At 37.9% G+C, this 20,474-nt stretch overlaps 4 protein-coding genes across 4 annotated transcripts in view; 2 read left to right on the top strand and 2 right to left on the bottom strand.

Moving 5' to 3' along the window:
- The window catches only part of pear1 (platelet endothelial aggregation receptor 1), a 44,547-nt gene extending 40,998 nt beyond the window's left edge, over positions 1-3,549 (bottom strand). The window contains exon 1 of the mRNA XM_088409985.1: positions 3,303-3,549. The gene's annotated coding sequence lies outside the window, so the exon portion shown is untranslated. The remainder of the gene's footprint in view (positions 1-3,302) is intronic.
- Positions 3,550-5,218: 1,669 nt separating this feature from the next.
- LOC148426457 (G patch domain-containing protein 4-like) lies at positions 5,219-8,033 on the top strand. Its single transcript, XM_088410692.1, is given in 9 exon segments — positions 5,219-5,270; positions 5,453-5,531; positions 5,600-5,673; positions 5,745-5,837; positions 6,610-6,726; positions 6,787-6,896; positions 7,061-7,111; positions 7,204-7,660; positions 7,662-8,033. Coding segments are annotated over 8 exon segments (1,035 nt in total). The 5' UTR covers positions 5,219-5,270; the 3' UTR covers positions 7,716-8,033.
- A 2,226-nt stretch (positions 8,034-10,259) lies between these two features.
- Positions 10,260-15,435, bottom strand: LOC148426456 (C-type lectin domain family 4 member E-like). Its single transcript, XM_088411206.1, has 8 exons — positions 15,272-15,435; positions 14,516-14,593; positions 14,324-14,404; positions 14,058-14,165; positions 12,485-12,679; positions 12,073-12,242; positions 11,468-11,589; positions 10,260-10,496 (listed from the first exon to the last, which is right to left on the bottom strand). Exons 1-8 carry the CDS (start codon positions 15,318-15,320, stop codon positions 10,325-10,327), a joined length of 975 nt encoding a protein of 324 aa, XP_088267332.1. The 5' UTR covers positions 15,321-15,435; the 3' UTR covers positions 10,260-10,324.
- Positions 15,436-16,141: 706 nt separating this feature from the next.
- Positions 16,142-20,074, top strand: LOC148426455 (tetraspanin-13-like). The gene is made up of 6 exons (XM_088410600.1): positions 16,142-16,291; positions 18,152-18,319; positions 18,414-18,494; positions 18,558-18,671; positions 18,772-18,891; positions 19,021-20,074. The coding sequence occupies exons 1-6, from the start codon at positions 16,229-16,231 to the stop codon at positions 19,093-19,095; spliced, it is 621 nt and encodes a 206-aa protein (XP_088266726.1). The 5' UTR covers positions 16,142-16,228; the 3' UTR covers positions 19,096-20,074.
- The last annotated feature ends 400 nt before the right edge of the window (positions 20,075-20,474 follow it).

Below are 20,474 nucleotides of genomic sequence, written 5' to 3'. Positions count from 1 at the left end.
AGATAAAGAAGAAAAAGGAGAAGAAGAGGGAGAGGAAAAGCTCAAGAAAAACAGCAAAAGTTCCCTCGGTTCACGTGTGCGCGCTGCCAAGCATGACATCGCATAGACTTGGGATTGATTTGTTTTTGCAATGCAAAAAAGGCGAGTCAGCAGCCCCCCCCCACACACACACACACACACACACACAAAGGGCAGTAAGTCGTATGATTTATGCAAATAATCCACAACAAAAACACAGTCAGTTTTGCATTTCGGCGTTGCCGTTCTTTTGGGGCCAAATCACTTCTCAATTATTTTACGTGTTGGGTTTCAGCTGGGTTCTAGCTTAATGAGCAAGGTCTGCAGTGTGGCTACACACACACACACACACGCACGCACACACACACGCCAACATAAGCAAGTCCAGGAAAGACCCTCACCACAGTACAAGTAGTCTGTGGTGTGTGCCTTTTGCTGGCTCCTCTTTCACGTTTATGACATGCACACATGGAGCAGAGTGAGGGGCCCGCTTATGTAAGGCCCCCTGATTCTCTTTAAAAAGTTGAAAACAAAAAATCTGCACGTACATTTGTTCCTAGTGTCTGGAAAAAAAACTGAAAGGCATTGGAGATGCTATTCTCAAACGCTACTACTTCTATTATCCAAACAGGAACTAATGCACTTTGTTTGACGTTTCCAGCAGGTGACGCTACTTCTCAACATTCAAAGCGTGGAGCAAGACTTTCTTTCTTTTCTTTTTTTTTTTTTAACTTTGTTTCTGTGTGGTTGTCCTTGCTCTTGAAATAATAATTGCAATGTTGGATAAAAATGTGTGCAAGTGTCTTTGCCTTACTGTAATTCAAAATAAAAGATTTGCTTTTACTTTGGAAAACAATGCATTTTTGGGTCGAGTTTGTGTTCTTAGTTGTTTGTGTTTTTGGTCCTCATGTGTCACTCTTTTGTTAGTCAGATTGCATCCACCTGTCCTCCTCATCCTGCTTCCCTTGTGTCTGCCAATCAGCTCCCTGCTCCAATTGTTTCTTGTCAGGTATTCCTTGTTATTCCTGAGTTCATTGTCGTGTTTACCCACCTGTCTGTGATTGTGCTTATTTGATGTCCTGGTTCTGCTTATCTTTATGTTTAATTAAATACGGCTTTTCGCAGCTACTGTACTCAATGCCTCTGAATTTCCCTGCACTTGTGTCCATAATCTCAACACCCATGCCGTCCCCTGACACAATAGCCAACATTTTTGGCTATTTTCTGACATGTTACAGACCAGACCAATAACTAAATCATGAGTAATCATTTATGTAACTTTGACAAAAGAATGTGAATGAAGGTGCATTCAAGAATTATAGATTTTAAAGGAGGTGGACGGTCAACCACCCTCACACCTACTTGCAGTTTGAAAAATTTATAAATGTTCCCCAGATTTAGTTTACTTAAAATTAAGGTTGGGCGATATGGCAAAAAAAAAAAAAGGATCTTGATTTTCACCAATCCTCTAAACAATATTTAATCAAATTTAATTGAAGTAAGAAACCCAACAAACGTTTAGTTAAAGGTTTTGGTTTGTTTTTTGGGCAATGATAATGTTGAATGATCAAGTTTTAATGTGAACTTAAAATTCATTGCTTGTTTATAACTTGCTTGAACGTCAACTTTAACTCGTTTAATACCAATGACATATTTTTTAGTATCTTTTATTTATTTGTTAGTTTGTTTATGTGTTTATTTGTATTTTGTCTGTATTTATTAGGGTAAAGGAGGGTAGAAAATGGAGGGCACTGAATGAGTTAAGTAGTAAACAACTATTGTAAATATGGCTAGTAAAGCACTTGTCTTGCATTCTGCCATTTCAATTTCACAGATTTGAAAGCCTTCATACCTATATGACAGTTCAGAAAGTTTAAAAGTTACTTTAATCTTGCATGTCAAACCTCTGATGTTTAATCTTTATAAAAATAGTTTAAAAATGTAAAAAAAACAAAAAACCTAACAGGCTGGCCTGGTTCTACGACTCTTTCAAACTGTACAAATGAATTACCGATGTGAACTTCCATAAGCTCAAGATTCCGTCAGGTCGTCAACAAGAGATGATGAACAACCTGGCACATAACGCAGACATACTGTATCTCGGCTTTATCCCGCTGACTTCTATGCTGCTTATCCTATGGCCATCTGACTGAGGGTGAACAGTTATCAGCTGTCAATCGAAGTGATGTCGAATGGAAATTGATACAGGCCAGATGTGTGAATACCAGCTATGTGAATCATTACACTTGCAATGGCCTCCGCCCAAAACATGTCAAATCAACAAACATGCACAGACACACACACATACTGGCCTCTAACATCACAACTTTGCTCTATGTTTTCTCTGTGCATTTGGCTTGAATTTAAAAAGAATAGGACAACAACTGCAATCGTCATGAGTTAGTGTCATGAGTTAGTCTTGTAAAGCTAAAAAAAAAATCTGGATTAAAAAGTCTGCCGTTTTGCGGTCTGTATTGGATGAACTGCACATAAGGTAATTAATCCGCTGCACAACATGTTTAATCATTAAATCTAAAAAATATTTGGGAAGCTTGTATATTGTATAAAATTATAAAATAAAACAGTAAGGCCAACAGAAGGAATTTTATCCCATTGTTTGTACAAAATAATATTTTCAGAAAAAAAAAAAAATATATATATATATATATATATATATATATATATATATATATATATATATATATATATATATATATATATATATATATATATATATATATATATATATATATATATATATTTGTAAAACAAAAAAAAGATTTTTAAGTGCAAACTGCATGTTTGTTAGAGCTGTAGAAAAATCATAATCATAATAATTAAAATATGACTGAAAAGCTTCATCATGATTTCTTTTTCGTAAATATTAAACTATTTTTTTCCCATTGTTCAATGGGTTGATTTGATCTGCAACAGGATCTTCATTAGAACCCCTCCAAAATCGTAATAACAAGTATGGTTGTATAAGACTAATGTAATAATACTATAGTGGTTCTGCTGTATAACGTTTTGTTACATACAACAGTCACAAAATTAGGCACAACTGCATAATACGACAGGCAAAACAAATGATTCTTCTAATGAAATTAAACAACCAAAATATCAATGAGAGCACTCAATGCGATGCAATCTATAAGAAACAAGCACAATAATAATAACAAACACTGATAAACCAGTACCTCTCTGACAGTATCAATCAAATGTTATTATATTTTTGACAGCCAGTGCCATCCCACTAAGTCATAAAAAGTCTTTCGTGTACTCACCTTCCTGATGCTTGTTGCCTGGTGGTCCTGTCTTGGTACAACTGCACTCCAAAGTCGCCAATGACCAGAGAAACACAACCGAAAATATTACTTTTGGGTAATAACAAAAAACGGATCCACAGGTTGCATCAAGCTCCTTTTGCACAAAGAGGGTCCGGTGGACTTTGTGAGGGGAAGAAAATAAGAAAGCACAGCCACGGAGGAAAGAGTCGTGTGGCATCCAAAAAGAAAAAAGGAAAAAGGAAAAAGGGGGGAGGGTCGTCAAGACCATGCGAAGTGGAAAAACTAGGACAAAGTGAGAGAGGAGGGATGATGGCTGTTTTAACTCTTTTGAGATACTGTATATGAAAACAAACAGACAGAGAGAGAGAGAGAGAGAGAGAGAGAGAGAGAAGAGAGAGAGAGAGAGAGAGAGAGAGAGAGAGAGAGAGATAGATATATAGATAGATAGATAGATAGATAGATAGATAGATAGATAGATAGATAGATAGATAGATAGATAGATAGATAGATAGATAGATAGATAGATAGATAGATAGATAGATAGATAGATAGATAGATAGATAGATAGATAGATAGATAGATAGATAACGTGTTGCAGTGGTATAAATCTTTAAGCAACAGATAGATAGAAAGAAAACATGTCGCAGTGGTATAAATCTTTAAGCAACAGGTCTTTGAGCACAAGTGGTGGAGCAACACATGAAGACAGATAATATAACAATTCCCATAGGCATGTATTATTTATGCTCTGCTGAGGAAGAGTAATACTATTGTAACTTACTGAATTTTAACCGACGCCAAGTATGGCTGAAGGACCAGCACAATGTCCACTGAATTGTAGCAGAGAAAAAAAAAGAGGTACGAACAATACAAAGAATGATGTGATTGTAAAGTGGGTGTGTGTTTGTGCATGCGTGTGTTTGTGTGACAAACTCATGTGACTGTCAGCTGTGTGTTGAGGCGCTCCTGCGAGACCACCAGTCAGCTTGTCAGAGAGCTTCCCGACAACAGCTGGACATCTTTCCTCCCTAAAACAAGAGGCTGGCCTTGATAAGCAGCTGCTTCTCTGCTTGTCTTCTCCTCCTTTGCGGATTAAGACCGCATGCAGGCATGCATATGCAAGGAGGGCCACATCCCAGAACAATATTAGTGTATTTGTTCCATGAAATTGCACTCATTTAGTCCCAAAAATGTATTCATTTCTCATTGTGGCACTGGTTCCAGTTAGTTAGTTAGTTAGTTAGTTAGTTAGTTAGTTAGTTAGTTAGTTAGTTAGTTAGTTAGTTAGTTAGTTTTGTTTGTTCGTATTTAAAGGACTCATGATCACATTATCATAACTCATTGATTTGAACAAAAGATGCTATTGCATTATTACGCAACATAAAAAGAAAAATAATGAGTTTGAAGACCAATGCTGTCACCTAGCGTTCGTTTGTATATCTAAACTGCATTTGCGGTTTTGAAGCAATTAATACAGCATAACGTTTTGGGGAATTTTTGTAAAATAGAAACTGTGTAGATGCACTATGCACTTTCCATGGATGCACTATGCACTTTCAATTATAACAAAGATATTTCTTTTTACACTACACGAACGCAATGTGTGACATTTGACGAAAGTGCTGACGTTGCTAAATAAAAACATCAGGGTAAATGTCTAATGAAGAAAATCAATAAAACACACATCATCTATCTACTTTGTATGAACTAACCCTGTTTAAAATAGCCAAATATGTGATGCTTTTTTCTTATTAATTTTTAAATGACACATAAGAAATAAACGTTCCTTTCATGCAATCGTCCAACCTGAGCTTGTTTACGCGTTTATTGTTTGAATGAACAAAAAAACAGATCTTTATAATCGTTTTACAAAAAGGGCGAGCGCGCAAAACGGAAGTACTGCGTGTCGTATTTCCTGTGTCATGTCAGCCTCCGACTGAAGCCGCGTGTGAAACTTCTCTAAAGGTTTCTTATTTTGTTTTAAACCCTATTGGATGTCTTACACTGGCAATAAGTTCGTGGCTACGCGTCGATGCGATCGTTCTCTTTTATTTTACGATCGCTGTAAAAATGTCACCAATGTATTGTACAAGTAGTCTCGTGTTTTGTGTAACATGGAAATGTGAACAAACCTTTTCTTCGTGTAGATGACTGACGTTGTGCAAGAGAAGGGGCACGGACTGAGATTTGCCGAGCAGCAGCTGAAGCGTCACGGCTGGACACATGGTCAGACGTTGTATTATTGACTTTTGCTTCACTTCGCAATTGACACGTCTACTATTAATAATCCTCAGGTAAGGGATTGGGTCGGGATGAGAACGGCATATCTGAAGCCATCAAGGTCAAAGTGAAATGCGACAAAGGCGGGGTGAGTTGTTTTGTTTTGTGTGGGTGCGTGTGTGTACACGCTGAAAACTAAAGTCATGTGTGTTGTTTCAGGTGGGCCACAAGGAAGGAGAGCAGTTCACTTTCCACTGGTGGGATCACGTCTTCAATAAGGCTTCGTCCAGCCTAAAGGTGGAATCCCATCAGGTTGGTATTTAATACAAAGCAAAGAATTAAACTTAACCAAAAAGTCCCTCACAGAGAAACTGTCACAGACTGCTGGTGTATAACTTCAATTTTTTCATAGTGTAACACTGTTATTGTAGTAAATGCTATTAAGGATTCAGTAACATATTTAACTAAAAAGATACCCGACAGCATATTTATCAATAAACAAGTCAGATATGCAACGTTGCCTGCGGGCAATGTTGCATCCAATTGTTAACGTGTTATCACTATTGATTCTCAGCTGAAATTTTGGGCAACTATGTTAAGGCTTAATGAATTTGAACATTATCTGTATTTGGGACAAGATGTAAAATTGATTTTTTTCTATTCAGGTTATCTCATCATTCGTTAGTAAATGGTAAACAGACTCTCACTTATATAGCGCTTTTCTACCTTGGGTACTCAAAGCGTTTTACACTCACTAGTCATTTACCTACTGATGACGCAGCATCAGGAGCAATTGGGGGTTCAGTGTCTTGCTCAGGGACTCTTCGACGTGGTCTTGCTGGTCGGGGGATTGAACCCACAGCCTCTCAGTTGGGAAAAAGTTAGTGTGCTAACCTTTAGCATGGTAGCATTCAACTTACCTCAGTTTAGCATGGTAGCATCCAACTTACCTCAGTTAGCGTTAGCACAATGGTGCCTGTCCAGGAGATGATTCCAACTCAATAGTTTGGATTGTTGGCACGCTAGCTGTTAGCAATATTAAACGTTCTATCAATAAATTTGATAGTATTCATTTTGTATCTAGGATGGCATTTCTTTAAAGAAGATGGCTGAAGATGGCGAAGACAGCGGCGGGATTTCAAACAAGAAGCCTCGGAAGGCCTTGCTGGCTAAAAGCAAAATCTACGGGTGCTTCGTCAAGGTGACATACTTGAAGGTTTTCCACCAGGATTTGCGAAATAATGTTTTCTTTTCCCTTCAGTCAGCCACTCTGCTGTCTGGTCAGGAACAGCCAGAACAAACCAAAGACAGCGACAGTAGCAGCTCGGACCAAGAGGAAGATCCCAAACTAGACCTGTCATCTGCGACCAAGTGAGTACTTGTTTTTTCCTTAAATCATTGAAAAACCAAATCTGTCAACACACATTGAGCCTCGTGTTTTGAAAACATTCCTTCTGAAATCATCTTTAATCCTCATTCAAACGTGCAGAATTAGAGCATGGGGAGACTCATCCACATTTGCTGATTCTTTGCAGACTGTCCGATTGTGACCTGATGAAGGCTTGCGGAGGACGCACAGCCCACAAGTCAGTCCATGGGGGGGGGGGGGGGGGGGGGGGGGGTTGCATATTTATCACTGAAAATATTTGACACATTTTCGATTGTTTTGTTTTCATAGAGGAGCCAGGCACGGCTTGAACATGAGTGCTAAACTAGCCCGACTGGAGCAGCAGGAAGCAGACTTCATGGCCAAATATGGTAAGAAGACCGGAGACAGCAGAGAAAAAAATAAGCTTGGAAATGAGAAGACATCCAAGGAGAAGACTGAAGAAATAAACGTCCGCGAGGTTTCACGTTCTCAACCTTCCGACCTCAAAATAAAAAAGAAGAAAAAGAAAAGGAGCGATGAGGAGGAAATGGCGTGCGTGGAAATCCACAAGAGGAAGCGAAAGAAGAAAAATGGAGAGTGTACAAATCCAGAGATGGACATCACTCCGCTGCTGGGAAAGAAGGAGAAAGGGAAGCAGCCTCCAGTAGAAGAAGAAAAACAGAGTAACCACAAAGAGTCAGAGCCGCTTGTTTCCGAGCATCGGATCAAGAAAGAAAAGAAAAAGAGCAAAAAGAACTTAAATATGGAGTGAGGAGCCGCAACCATCACCTCCACTAAAGAAGAAGAAGTCTAACATGTAACTTTTTAGTGACTGAGGTCTCTGCCAATGAACTCATGACTGATTCATGTGATGGGCAAAAATCCATCCAATCATCTTAGACCTCATTTTGAGACTAGAAACGGACCAGATGACCATATGAATTATTCAAATATCAATTTCATCCGCAAATGATTTACCTCACATATAGTAATGTATTTAACTTGTCGCAGGATGGATGCCAGCTAACGACGAGCACGAAAATGCAGACTGATTGTGCCGAATCCAATTTAAAATTTATTCTCCATTAATTTTTTAAACTCAGAACCCTGAATAAATTTTCAAATGTTTATTGCCATCATATTTGTTGGTGCTTATTTACTGGACCCAAAATCGAGGTTGTTACAATTGAAATTAGGGCTCATATGGCTTTTTTTTTTTTAATTAAACTTATAAATTAGCTATGTTAGTTTTAGGTAAGGTTTAAAAAAAAAAAAAAAAAACTAGCAAAATGTAGTTCCCTCTACAGTACATTGTGGTTTGTTTCTTGATAGTAGTTTGTAAGTTTTTATTTATCACCATAACTTATTCTATTGCCGGTTTATGACATTTTTTTGCTTCCGAAAGGAAAAAAAAAAAATCACCCTTTACTACATGGATTTTTGAAAGAAAAAAAAAAAAAGTTTTAGAAGGCATATTACAGTGTTTTAGAAAATGCAAGTTGCATCTTTGTGCATTAACACAACATTAGTCCTGAAAATTCCAGGCTTTACCTATAGTGTGATTTATTTTTCCAAACTGCCAAATATGAAAACTAAATGGGAATCTTGCACGTTTAAATAACTTACTTATATATTTCCTGTCTATTCCAAAGTAGACTCCAAAACTTGAAAAAGGACAGAATAGGATGCTTGATGTTTTATTGTTACCAATACCTTGAGGGTATTTTTAGTTTGGATTTTTTAAATGAATGAGGACATGGCGCAAAGGTGGATTGCGCAACTCAACTTCTCGGAAAATATCATTTGAAAACGAATTTGAAATAGAGGAAGTTAAAAACTTGTGTTGGAAAATATTAAACACATGCACACTTTCAAAGGTTTTTTTTCTATCATAGTAGGGACAGCACAGTGATATGATGCATTTCTAGGCCCTTAACCTTAACAACAGTTTGCCTAACACCTTAACTCCCCAAAAGAAAAAAAAAAAATCAAACTTATACTCTAAATGCAAATCTTGACCCTCAAAAAGCGGTTTGAACTTGTGAGGTCAGCCAAAATGGTCCCCACAAGTCAAATAGGTCCGCAAAAAGAAAGTAAAACCTGGAATTTTGTCCCCACTAAAGCGTCACCTCCACGCACACACACACACACACACTCACACACACACACACAGGCTTTGTTCAATCTTATTCTCACTTTTGTGTTTGTATTTGCTATTAAAGAGTAAAGCTAGCAACCCTTTTTTTTAAACATTTTTCAACAATGATGACACTGGATGCTATGGAGTCACGAAAGCGACAAACATTTTCCATGGTTTCACAACTCGTCGTTACTAAATAGGCCTACCTGCTTTTACGTCACACCGCTGACCAGAAATGTATCATTGTGAGTCATTGGCGGCTGATTCTTTGCAAAATAAATAATTAGCATCCTACTTTGTCAGTTTTTAGCTGTCCATTAAAGTAGTGTGATTAGCATTGGTGCTAACAGGTTGCTTAGGGATTTAGCTCCAACTAGCTAGCTACTGAGATATATTTAGGTTGCCCAGCTTTCTGTGTTGCTTTATGGTTCTAGCTTTCTAGTTAGCTACTTAGCAAGCAAATGAATAAGCTTGATTTGGTATGCCATTTGTTTTTGTTTTTCTTAGCTCGTGATATATTTGGTCAGCTAGCTACAACTTGGCAAGCTTTCTACTTAGCTCGTGCACTAGCCAACAAGCTACTTCAGACAATTCAACTATTGTAATTAGATCTTCCACAACAGCCACAGCTGGCCAAGACCAAAGCAGCTAGCTATTGAACTAGAGTGTTCTAGTTAGCTTCCTGAGACACGTTCGGAAATTCAATCGGAAAGTGTTCTGATGACTGCTGAGTTTGGAATCGCAGAGCTAGCGCTCCAATTAATTTCCAAATGCAGGCCATGTTCTAAACCTAGCACCTGTACTCCCTAATGCACAGGACGCACGGTGTCCACATTTTGAGTGTCTCCTTTTTTGGGGGCAGTCCGAAGAAACCAAACTGCACATTTGTATGATGTTCTAAGTTTTCAAACAATCGGAGTGGAGCTGTGCAGCGTATCTCTGACATCAACCTTTGTGCGGGAACTGCAAAACCAGATTTGGTTGTCCAAATTGTCTATTTGGGTACTTACCACAGTAGCATTAATTTGTGCTAAGATTAACATGAAAGCGCGCTTATAAGCTACTTATCTCAATTTATTTTAGAAGCTAACTTGCTAGCTATTACAATAGCTTTGGCAAGTTAGCTAAACAGCTACTTACATTTTCTGGAAGAACCTCATCATAAGCTTCCCAGGGTTTGCTTGTGAGCGTTCTAGTAAGCTCAAGTAGCTTTTTGTGACGATATTCCTAGCCAGATTTGGTAATTGGTTGGTATGAAAGTGATGTGTTAGCGTAAATCTAGTTTGTACTTTATTTGTATGGAAGTGATGTGTTTAATTGGGTAAAGGCATGGGTTTGGCAAATGAATCTGTTCTTCATGTTGCAGCTGACTTTGCTCCAGTTGTCCAGGGATTTTGACGTCAGTGACTTTGACAGCAGAGCGCAGCTGCTTTTGTCATATTGGATTTCTTCTCTCCAGAATCTGAACGCAACATAAAACGGACTCATGAAAGATTTGGCTTTCACAGTTGGATCAATTTAGCTTGCCAACTAATGAACTAGCTTGCAGCTTGGCTAACTTTTGTGCAACAGCTAACGATCTAGAACAGGGGTTCCAAACACATTTTAGATTTCAATTGGTTTGAGACATTTATATAGGTTTGGTCCTATTCATTTTTTTTTTAATGCTTCAAAAAATCCTCTTGCGGGCCGAATCCGCCCCACAGGCAGTACATTTGACACCCCTGATCTAGCACTTGAGATAAACATAAATTACTGTATTTTCCGCACTATAAGGCGCACCTAAAAGCCTTAATTTTTTTTTAAATAGCTGATGGTGCGCCTTATAATCAGGTGTGCCTTATATATATATATATATATGGATCAATATTGAGATTAGATGGGGAATGAAGTGATGAAGTAAGCTTTACCTGTTTCTTTTGTGTGTTTACAGTTGAACAAGGTTGGTCATATTCACATTGAGTTATTATGCTATTGAGAGTTTAGAGCTATTATTTGAGTTATTATTGTTATTACTTTGAGTATTACTATATTGTCATTGAAAAAGTTTTCAAATATGTCATTAATTGAGGGTGCGCCTTATAATCCGGTGAGGCTTATATATGGAAAAAAGTTTTAAAATATGTCATTATTTGAGGGCGCGCCTTATAATCCGGTGCACCTTATAGTGCGGAAAATATGGTAAACTACTTACTGTACTACCTAACAAGTTAGCAACTAGCTGAAGTTACCAGCGAGCTACCTGTGTTAGAATTAGTTGGGAGCTTGTACTTTGCTCAACTTAGTGTTCAAACTAACCTATCGACTGACTCAGATTTAGTTTAAAAGGGTTCCCATGTGCTACTTAGTTTACATGATAACCAGCGATCTGCAATGCAGAATTGATCCTGCCTGTTGTTATCTTTGTTGCGTTGTTGGTGTTTGCTTACTCACGCCAGAGTAAGGTTGCGTCCATTGTTCCACGTCCACTTGTTAGAGAGTACGTTCTTGGTCAGCCCCATCCAATAGCCGTGCTTGATATCATTGTAGTACCTTATAGACTTTGTTACGAATTCCTGAAACAAGTAGGAAAATAAGACTTAATATACTCAACAGCTAGCAGGATATTTATTAAGTCAACGCGATGCAATTTAGCTAAAATGAGTCAGCTAGCTGAGCTAGGATTAGCTTGATAGCTTTCTCGCGCGCTACTTAGCTCAACATAGCTTCTGAGCTAACCAGATAGCTAATAAGCTGATGAGCTGAGCAGCAAATGAGTTAGAATGTGTACAACAATTTCTATTTTTATTCAAATTTATACTTACAGCCCTTCATCACTAGTTTCAGGTGACTTTACTAGCCCACAATTGAGAAATATTTACAAAAGCCAATGATCTAAACCCTGCAACTATAATCTTAGCAGTGGACAGTTTGCCACTTCTGCTACCTACTATGCTACTTAGTTATGCTACTTAGCTTGAAATTTACCTTATTACTTATGATTAATAGAAGCTCTACTATTGAAGGGAATTTTGCAGTATTAGTAATGAAACGTTCACCTGTTCTTCTCGGCTTTCGATGACGAGCAGGTGCGCATTCCTCTGCTTGCAATAGTCAAGGCTTCCCTGCCAGGTCTGCCATTCGAATGAGTAAAGAAAGTGCAGAATCAGGTAACACTTGGAGCCGAATTGCAGCCAGTTGTCCAGGCACGGCTTGCACAGGTTTATAACTACAAAACACAAACGCAACTTTCTATGATTGTTCTTTCCATCTGCTCATGTCTTTGGGATTGACTGAGGTTAAAAAAAGTATAGTATGCTAAAGGTTTTGCCGATTTTACATCTTCAAAAAATTCATGATTGCAACCATTGTCATATTTCATGCTAATAATTGTCCTAAATAATTAATTAAAGGACAATGAAACCTGTTTGCAAGCAAATGTCGCGCTATGGACTTGGCATGTGTGTTGACCTTTGTGCGGACAGTGGTCGCTGACAGGGAATGTGTCATACTGGAAGACCTGTCCCATGGTCCAGTTGAGCTGGTCCCGTTCCCTGCTCAGCTCCCGAGCTCGTTCCCGCAGCTGTTCCATCTCGGCCCGCATTTGCTCGTTCTGAGCCGTCAGGTTGACGTTCTGTCGGCGCTGCTCTGCCATGATGCCGTTCACTGGAGTATGAAAAAATACTTTTTGTCACAATCATGCTAGTATTTCCTTTTTCGCATTTTTAATTTACCATCAATCAGAAAAAAAAGACTAAATAAGCTTTGATGTTTGCAGAAGAAATAGTCCAGTCTAGCAGCCACATTATGAAAACAAGTTTCCAATTGTTTCCCCCTAGCAGCACATAAGAGAATCACTGAATTAAATGAAAATTGCATACATTTTCAGTGGCTCACACTCTTCTTAATCCGGTTGTTTTACGTACAGTTCAGTTGTATTTAAACTTAAAAAAAAAAAAGTGATTTGGTCTATATCTATTTTGATGACAAAATTACTTTTCATGTACAATTAATGTTTTTAGAAAAACATTGTGTCGCTTGCTGTCAACTGAAAATGATATCACATGCTGCAGGATCGGGCAATGATCAATAACCGCTCAGCGCGTGAAAATCACATGACCAACAGGAGAGCCCTGGTTGGTTGTTGCCAAAGCCTTGAGCACATGTTGTCATTTTCAATTGAAAGAAAGTGGAAAAGTGTTTTAAAGCTATTAACTGTACATGAAAATAATCTAGTTATCTAATTAGCTATAGCCAAAAATGCTGTTGGAAATAGTGGCCTAGCTCTGCAACTGTACTTGCATTTAATTAGAGCTGATTTTTTGCAACTGTTCAAGAACTACTAAATTATCAAATTAATCATTTTTTTTAATCATAAATCAATTTTAGATGTTTTTTTTTGGGGGTGTAGAATTGTCAAATTGCTCAAAATTTCATGTATCAACAATAAATATTCTTCAATTTCTGTCGTCCTTCATGGAAAAAGCCAGTTGTCCATGTGCTGAATCAAAATAAAACGTTTGCCTTGAAAAACGTTGAGCGACGTTCAGACATGTTGTGGACCAAACCAAAGACTAAACCATAATTAATTTATATTTGTGTATATCCCGCATATTCAGTTTGACATAATGCCCTGTTATTTTTTAAATAAAGTAATTAAAACATCTTTTACTTCAGTTAATAGATTATTTATTGAATAATCAACAAATTAATCGATTGTTTAAATAATTGTTAACTGCAGCCCTATATATAAATTTTGAGAACTGCTTAGTGACTATAATAAATACTTTGATACTTTTTTTTCTGTGTCAGATAAACCCGACTAGTTACTCATTGAAAACTAACTTGGCCTGTTTTTTTCACTTTGATTTATGATTATTTAGCATGTTTTAGCAGTTTTTTTTTTTTTTACTGTTTTCTACTAGATGGCAAAACAAGCAACAACATAACAAATCTGTCATGTTTTCATATGATTATTGATTCCTTACTGAAAATTAAATAAGAGGAATGATAAACTCTCAGGAGAAAACAAAAGTGTACTTACAGTGCAGGGTGAGAGCGATGATGGCAGACATGAGGACGACGCAAAGGACACCGAGAGCTGCCGCCGCCAGGGTGGCGGGCGTGTGGACTGATAATTTGGCCACGTTTTCTAGCAGCAAAGCAAACACAATTTGTCATTGACAGTTTAACCTCTAAAGTCCAAAAACTTTATGTGCATCATTTTGAAACTTCATGAAGCCAATGCACATATAACAAACAATGATCAATGTTTAGTAACTTGAGGTAATCTTGAAAAAAGTCAGCAACCTTGTAAGATGTGAGGCAAACTGCAAGGTAATTCCTTGGACCGAACGTCATCGTAGATCTCCTCCATATCGCTACACTTCTCTGCACACAAAGAAAGACACTTTGGTCAATTTTGAAGAAGAAAATGTATTGTCATCAGGCGGACGGGTGTGTGAACTGCAGCAATGAAGAAGGGGTTCAAATTCCCGAAACCTTGGGTGCGATGTTGCGGGGGGCATATTTCCAGCTCGTTCCTCACATCTTCATAGATGACGCTATCATTTGGAACGTCTGGAAAGAGAGGCACATTTCGCTTTCATTATGTGCTGAGTGTCATCTTCCCTTCAGATGAAGTAACCAATAGCATTGATCCCACGCAAAAAAAAAATATTGACCACAAGCAGTAGATCAACAGATCTAGACGGACGAAATATAACATGTATTAAAAAAATTAATTTGTGAAAAACAACTAATATTACTACAGTTAAAAAAAAGCTGTGAACGTTATTGCGGACGATATGGCCATTCGTTTGTAATATGCTTCCTTCTAGTGGCAAACCATGCACACCAGCAGTTAAAGCAGACGCTTGAACCAGGAAAGTTTTAGAAAACACAGGAAAAGCGCTCTTTTCCCTTTTCCATCCAAATATTTTATTTTATTACATTTATTCGCAGATGTGGGACGGATTGGACATGTATCTCGAAGTAGTATTGTTCTACCAGTCTTTCATAAACCCATCAAATATTGTTGTTTTGTTGTTGTTTTTGGCTCAAAAATACTATAACCATTAAATTCGGGCATCCTGCTACTACTTTAAGAAAAATAACCTCTGAACAGGTAAAGAACACACAGAATAACCATCATATACTGTTAGGTTTGTGTGTACAGTATACTTGGAAAAACATTCTATTATTGCAATTTCTACAGCCCCAAACATTATGAATAGAAATCGTGAAAAAATGACTCACGGTGAGAATTGAATTTGACCGCCACGTAATTGAGTTCTTCCTCCGCCATGATTCAATAGAAAACATAAATAAATAAAGCAAAAGTACTTCTAATCCCGCAAAAGGTTTGGTTTGATACCAGCTAGAAAAAAGTGAGAAGAAATGAGCTGCTTTGAGGCACACAAATGAAACTCGAGTGAGTAAGAAGTTCTTCTTTTCTTTGCTTCTTCTTTTTGGACGATGTGATGCAAAAGTTTGATTTGAGGTTGTGGGGCAGTGTGACGGCGGGGTGGGGTCATCATGATCTTCTAATTCATTTAATTCAGGGAATAACTGCAATAATAGACCGGTAAATATCATTTGAAATCATTTAAACGTGTCTACACACTATATTAACGGATAAAATAAACGAAAACGCATATATATATATATATATATATATATATATATATATATATATATATATATATATATATATATATATATATATATATATATATATATATATATATATATATATATATATATATATATATGTATATATATATATATTTTTTTTTTTTTATTTTATTTTATTTTATTATTATTATTATTATATTTGTGCACGCAGTGAGCAGTTTCGAACACGAGATGTCGCCGTCGCTCAAGTTCCATTGACAGAAACATCGATCGACGTCACACAGACAAACGTTTACAAACGATTGTATTCACAAAATTTTGAAAAATTGAATAAATTCACGAATTCAACAACAAAAATGAGCTAAAATCGTGACAGAAAATGATTTCATATCTCAAAACCTGACTTTTACAAAATAAATAAATAAAATAACGAAAAAAATAATTCTACCATACGTCAACGAGGAAGTGCGTCACGTGGCAAACACCTGAACACGATTACAGGAATTAAAAAAAAACAAGGTCCAGGTGGAGAGTTGATATTGGAGAATTCAGGTTGTCTCGAATTGCTGTGTGGCAGAGATGGTTTGCGGAGGATTTCTTTGCACTAAAAACTCCCTTTGCGCACTCAATGTACTTTATGTGGTGAGTACGGTGCTGTATTTTACGCTTTTCGATGCGATTAGATTCAATTTCATAGTTGGACTTTTTCAAATGAGCTTTTCTAACGTCGTATTTGACACGGTGTCTGACTTCCGATTTTGTTCACGTAAAAAATCTTGAAAGTAATTTATTGAGTTTATTGTGTTGATTGTCAAACATTGTGGCATTTACCCACATAAATAACTTTTAATCATGTTGCAATGTATCTCTAAAGCGATTTAAACTAAGCGTCCCTAAAATAACAAATTTACATTATTCACAAGTAAAATACAAAATTTCAATGTTAAACATATATAAATGTGGAAATAAGGTTCGAAATTTATTTTCAAGTCTTTACGTATTCATTAGAACACAATCGTCTTATTTAGGTGTGCCGTGAGATATGAGTAAATCGACACGTTTCTTAATACACGAGCTATAACTTGGCTTTTTTTTTTACTTGCTAGTGCAGGTGGTTTTCAGGGAAGTCAACTTTACAAAGCAGAACTTTGGCAAATAGTTAACAGTTCTAGCAAAAAAAAAGAAATGCTTAAAGCTGTTTATTACCACTTCCTGTTGAAGTGGCCAACCAATCATAAAGCAACCTTTTCGTCTTTTAATCTGCTACTTTAAAGGGCAAGCCAAATCTGAATTTTTCTTTACAATAGTATGTTCTATGCGCCCCACTACTTTAAACACAGAATTCTGATTAAAATTGTGTTCATGGTATATCAATAATGTAGCAAAAATCCATCTGTTTTTATCCATCGCAGGGTGTGGCCATTTTGTCGTTGGCTGTCAGGTGAAAATGACATCAGTTGCGTCAGGAACAACCAATCATAGCTCACTTGTTTGGTGAGTGAAGTCATATGGCATTCGCAAGCTGAGTCGTGATTGGTTATTACCAGAGTTCTGAGCAACTGCAATGTCATTTCCAGCCAGTAACAAACTGGCTGACCCGGGGTATATTTTGTCATCCAAAAGTGTTAAAATATGTGTAATCCAAAGCCAGTATTCATTTTAACAAGTGTATTACATTGATTTAATAATGTCCCGAGGTCAGGGTGTTTAATTATCAGTGTCAATAATTCTATATTTTGTGTGGAAAACCACTCACAAAGTAACAAAAATAATACTCATTTCTTTGGCTTGCCGATAACATACTGGGTCAATTTGGCTTAGGGTTGGAGTCATTGTGTGATTGTCAAAGTTTCAGAAATGTTTTTCGTGTGTTTTTTGTGTGTGTGTGTGTTTACTGCTGTTTACTAACAAATCTTGAACTGGCAATAACATTTCTGTCAGGTTTTGATGGAACTGTACCAAAAATGCATTCACTAAATTGTATAAAAGTGCCATTTTTTTTTTTAAATTAAGTCTAAAAAATTGTATTTACTTTAATTGAACCACAAATTGAGAACAAATGATAAAGCAACACATGTAGACAGACAATAACAGTACTCTCAGTAGCATATTCTTATGAAAAACCACCAACCCAAGCCTAACCCACAAAAAGAGGACTGAACTTGTAGGGTCCACCAAAGCACAAGAGGTCCCCACAAAGTCAGTAAAACCCGGAATTAGTTGCCAGCCAATAGCAGGGCACACTGAGACGAACAATACACGCACCCAATTACCATGAGGACAATTTAGGATGTCCACTACACCTGCCATGCATGTTTTTGGAGGGCGGGAGGAAGCCGGAGTGCCCGGAGACAACCCACGCGGGCTTGGGGAGAACATGCAAACACACAGGAAGGCCGGCGCCATGTGGATTTGAACCTAACCGCTGCTCCACTGAGCCGCCTCCAAACATCCTATACAATTTCAAATGTATTCTGATGGCATCATGTGTCGTTACCTCAGCTGGTGAGTTTGCTGCTGGTGGGCGTGGCAGCATGGGGCAAATGGTTCAACCTGGTGTCCAGCATCCAGGTGGTGGCAGGCGTGATCTGCGTGGGCATCTTCCTACTCCTGGTGGCCTTTGTGGGGCTATGTGGCGCCCTGCGACATCACCAGGTGTTGCTCTTCTTCGTATCCTTGCGTATTTTCAAGCAGAGCAAAGGATTGAGTGATTACAGTTCATGCAGCGGTCCCCAGATTGTTGCCGGGTTCCTCAACATAGCAGTACATGATCATTCTGTCGCTGGTGTTCGTGGTGCAGCTGTCCGTGTCGTGTGCCTGTCTGGCCCTCAATGAAGATCAGAGGGTAAGTTAAGACCCCTCGCCCCACAGTCCGATGGCCTTGACGGACCTCCCGTTGTCCTTGTAGAATCACCTCCTGGAGGCGGGCTGGAACAAGTCCGAGTCGACGCAAGGGGACGTGGAGAAGACGCTCAACTGTTGCGGGTTCTCCCACGTGGACTACAACAAAAGCTGCGCCGCCGTAAGATCATTTTAGCATGGTGTCATGATTAACTTGAATGTTTTTTTCCCCTCAGAAATGTAAGCAAATAAAAAAGGTAAAATGTCTATCTGTTTTAAAGAGCTGTTTTCAGCAGCAGCTGCCATTGACATGCGCCACATGCTCTGATATCATTGAGAAGTACGCCGGTGAAGTGCTGCGCTTCGTGGGCGGTATTGGACTATTCTTCAGCTTCACTGAGGTCAATATGAGTGTTTACTCATTTTTGTATTTATTTCCATCTGCCTTCTTTCATCCCCACTGCTTTGCATACGTTTTAGGATGACTTTTTTTTTTTTTTTTTTAACGTGATGTTTGCTATCTATGACAGATGCTTGGAGTTTGGCTGGCTCATCGCTACAGGAACATAAAAGACCCCCAATCAAATCCCAGAGCCTTTATTTAGTTTTTTTTTTTTTTTTAAGAAGTCAAAAAAACAAATCATTGCTATTTACACTCCCAATAAATGTGGTCTTCCTATCAATATTTGGAAAATGAGTGAACCATCAAAACCCAATTGTTATTTCCCACTTCAGGTCAGACTGCTTGAAATGAGCTGTCAACTGAAAATGACATTTCCGATTGCTCAGGTAACCACCAATCATAGCTCAGCTTGCAGATGTCACATGACCAAACTGAGGAAACGGGTGGAAATCATGATTGGTTTTAACCTGAGTATATTGGATGTCGTTTTCAACCTGAAATGACAGAATACCACGATTATACTTGTAGTAGTGCATTATTGGAATTATTTTTTTTAACTTGAATTCTCCTTCAAGAATAAACATGGCAATGCATGAATGATCAATTTTCTTGCCTTTGTAATGATACAATTTGCTTCTTAATGTGGCTTAACAGTTGACTGGCTAAGATGCTACGCAGTATGTATGAATGAATGGCACGTTTACTTTTTTGTTGGTTATGGTAGGGAGGGGGGATTACTGGACAAACCATACATTGGAGACAAGTTCGCTTTAAGACATGCTAAATGATTCATTCTATGAAAGTCATCACAAAAAGCTGCTTCGCCTCACATGTAGGCTTGAATGTAAACAGTTGTTTTGTTTGTCCTTTTTTTTTGGGGGGGGGGGTGATAATTCGAACAGCTCAGTTGACCATGGATCTGCCATGTTAAAAGTAACCATGCTAGCTCGTGTCAAAATAGTTCACTTTACACATACAAATGGCCAAATGCTACACTGAAATTTGTATACAGCACTTTGAATTTGTCACACTCAATTAACTATGCCAGCAGTTCACAACACTAAGGCAAATTGAACAAAATTGACAATTTGTTCAGTATTTTATAGATTATATTGAATGTTGAAACTTAATGCTTATTTCTATGTTGTCGAATGTTCAGCAATAAATGTTTCCCACAAGGAGTCTGTGTGGTTACTTCTTTACATGCACACACACCTTGTACAAACAGCGCTAAAGTCAAACGTTTTTGTGTGTCACTCGTGAAGGCTCATTAAAATTTGGATTTAACCTTCTTACCTCAATATTATACTGTGTGAAAGAGCAGCGGTGTTACACAACTTTGACAAAGACGCGCGTGTGTTAGGCATCTGTTGATCCAACCGGTCTGTTTCTGATTGGTGAAGAAAGCGGACGAGCTCACCTGACTCAACAGGATGACAAGCAGGAAGTGGAGCAGGTGGTTTGACCCGTTTTGCACTTCCACGTCAGCTGCGCAGTAAACTAGCAACTATGGAAATCTCATTTAATAAGGTGGAGACAATAATAGATCATTTACATAACTACGGAAAATATAAACAAATG

This window comes from Hippichthys cyanospilos, chromosome 3, assembly GCF_059441005.1.
Source record: "Hippichthys cyanospilos isolate Australia breed blue-spotted pipefish chromosome 3, RoL_Hcya_1.0, whole genome shotgun sequence".
Classification (NCBI taxonomy): Eukaryota; Metazoa; Chordata; class Actinopteri; order Syngnathiformes; family Syngnathidae; genus Hippichthys; species Hippichthys cyanospilos.
This window is presented reverse-complemented; position numbering and strand designations above follow the sequence as displayed.

Coding starts and splice junctions, on each gene's coding strand:
- LOC148426456 (XM_088411206.1), bottom strand. CDS start 15,320: ATGGCGGAGGAAGAACTCAATTACGTGGCGGTCAAATTCAATTCTCAC. Junction 14,594..15,271: donor GGTCAAATTCAATTCTCACC/GTGAGTCATTTT, acceptor CTCTCTTTCCAG/ACGTTCCAAATGATAGCGTC. Junction 11,590..12,072: donor TCGAAAGCCGAGAAGAACAG/GTGAACGTTTCA, acceptor TACTTGTTTCAG/GAATTCGTAACAAAGTCTAT.
- LOC148426455 (XM_088410600.1), top strand. CDS start 16,229: ATGGTTTGCGGAGGATTTCTTTGCACTAAAAACTCCCTTTGCGCACTC. Junction 18,495..18,557: donor CCCTCAATGAAGATCAGAGG/GTAAGTTAAGAC, acceptor TTGTCCTTGTAG/AATCACCTCCTGGAGGCGGG. Junction 18,672..18,771: donor ACAACAAAAGCTGCGCCGCC/GTAAGATCATTT, acceptor TCTGTTTTAAAG/AGCTGTTTTCAGCAGCAGCT.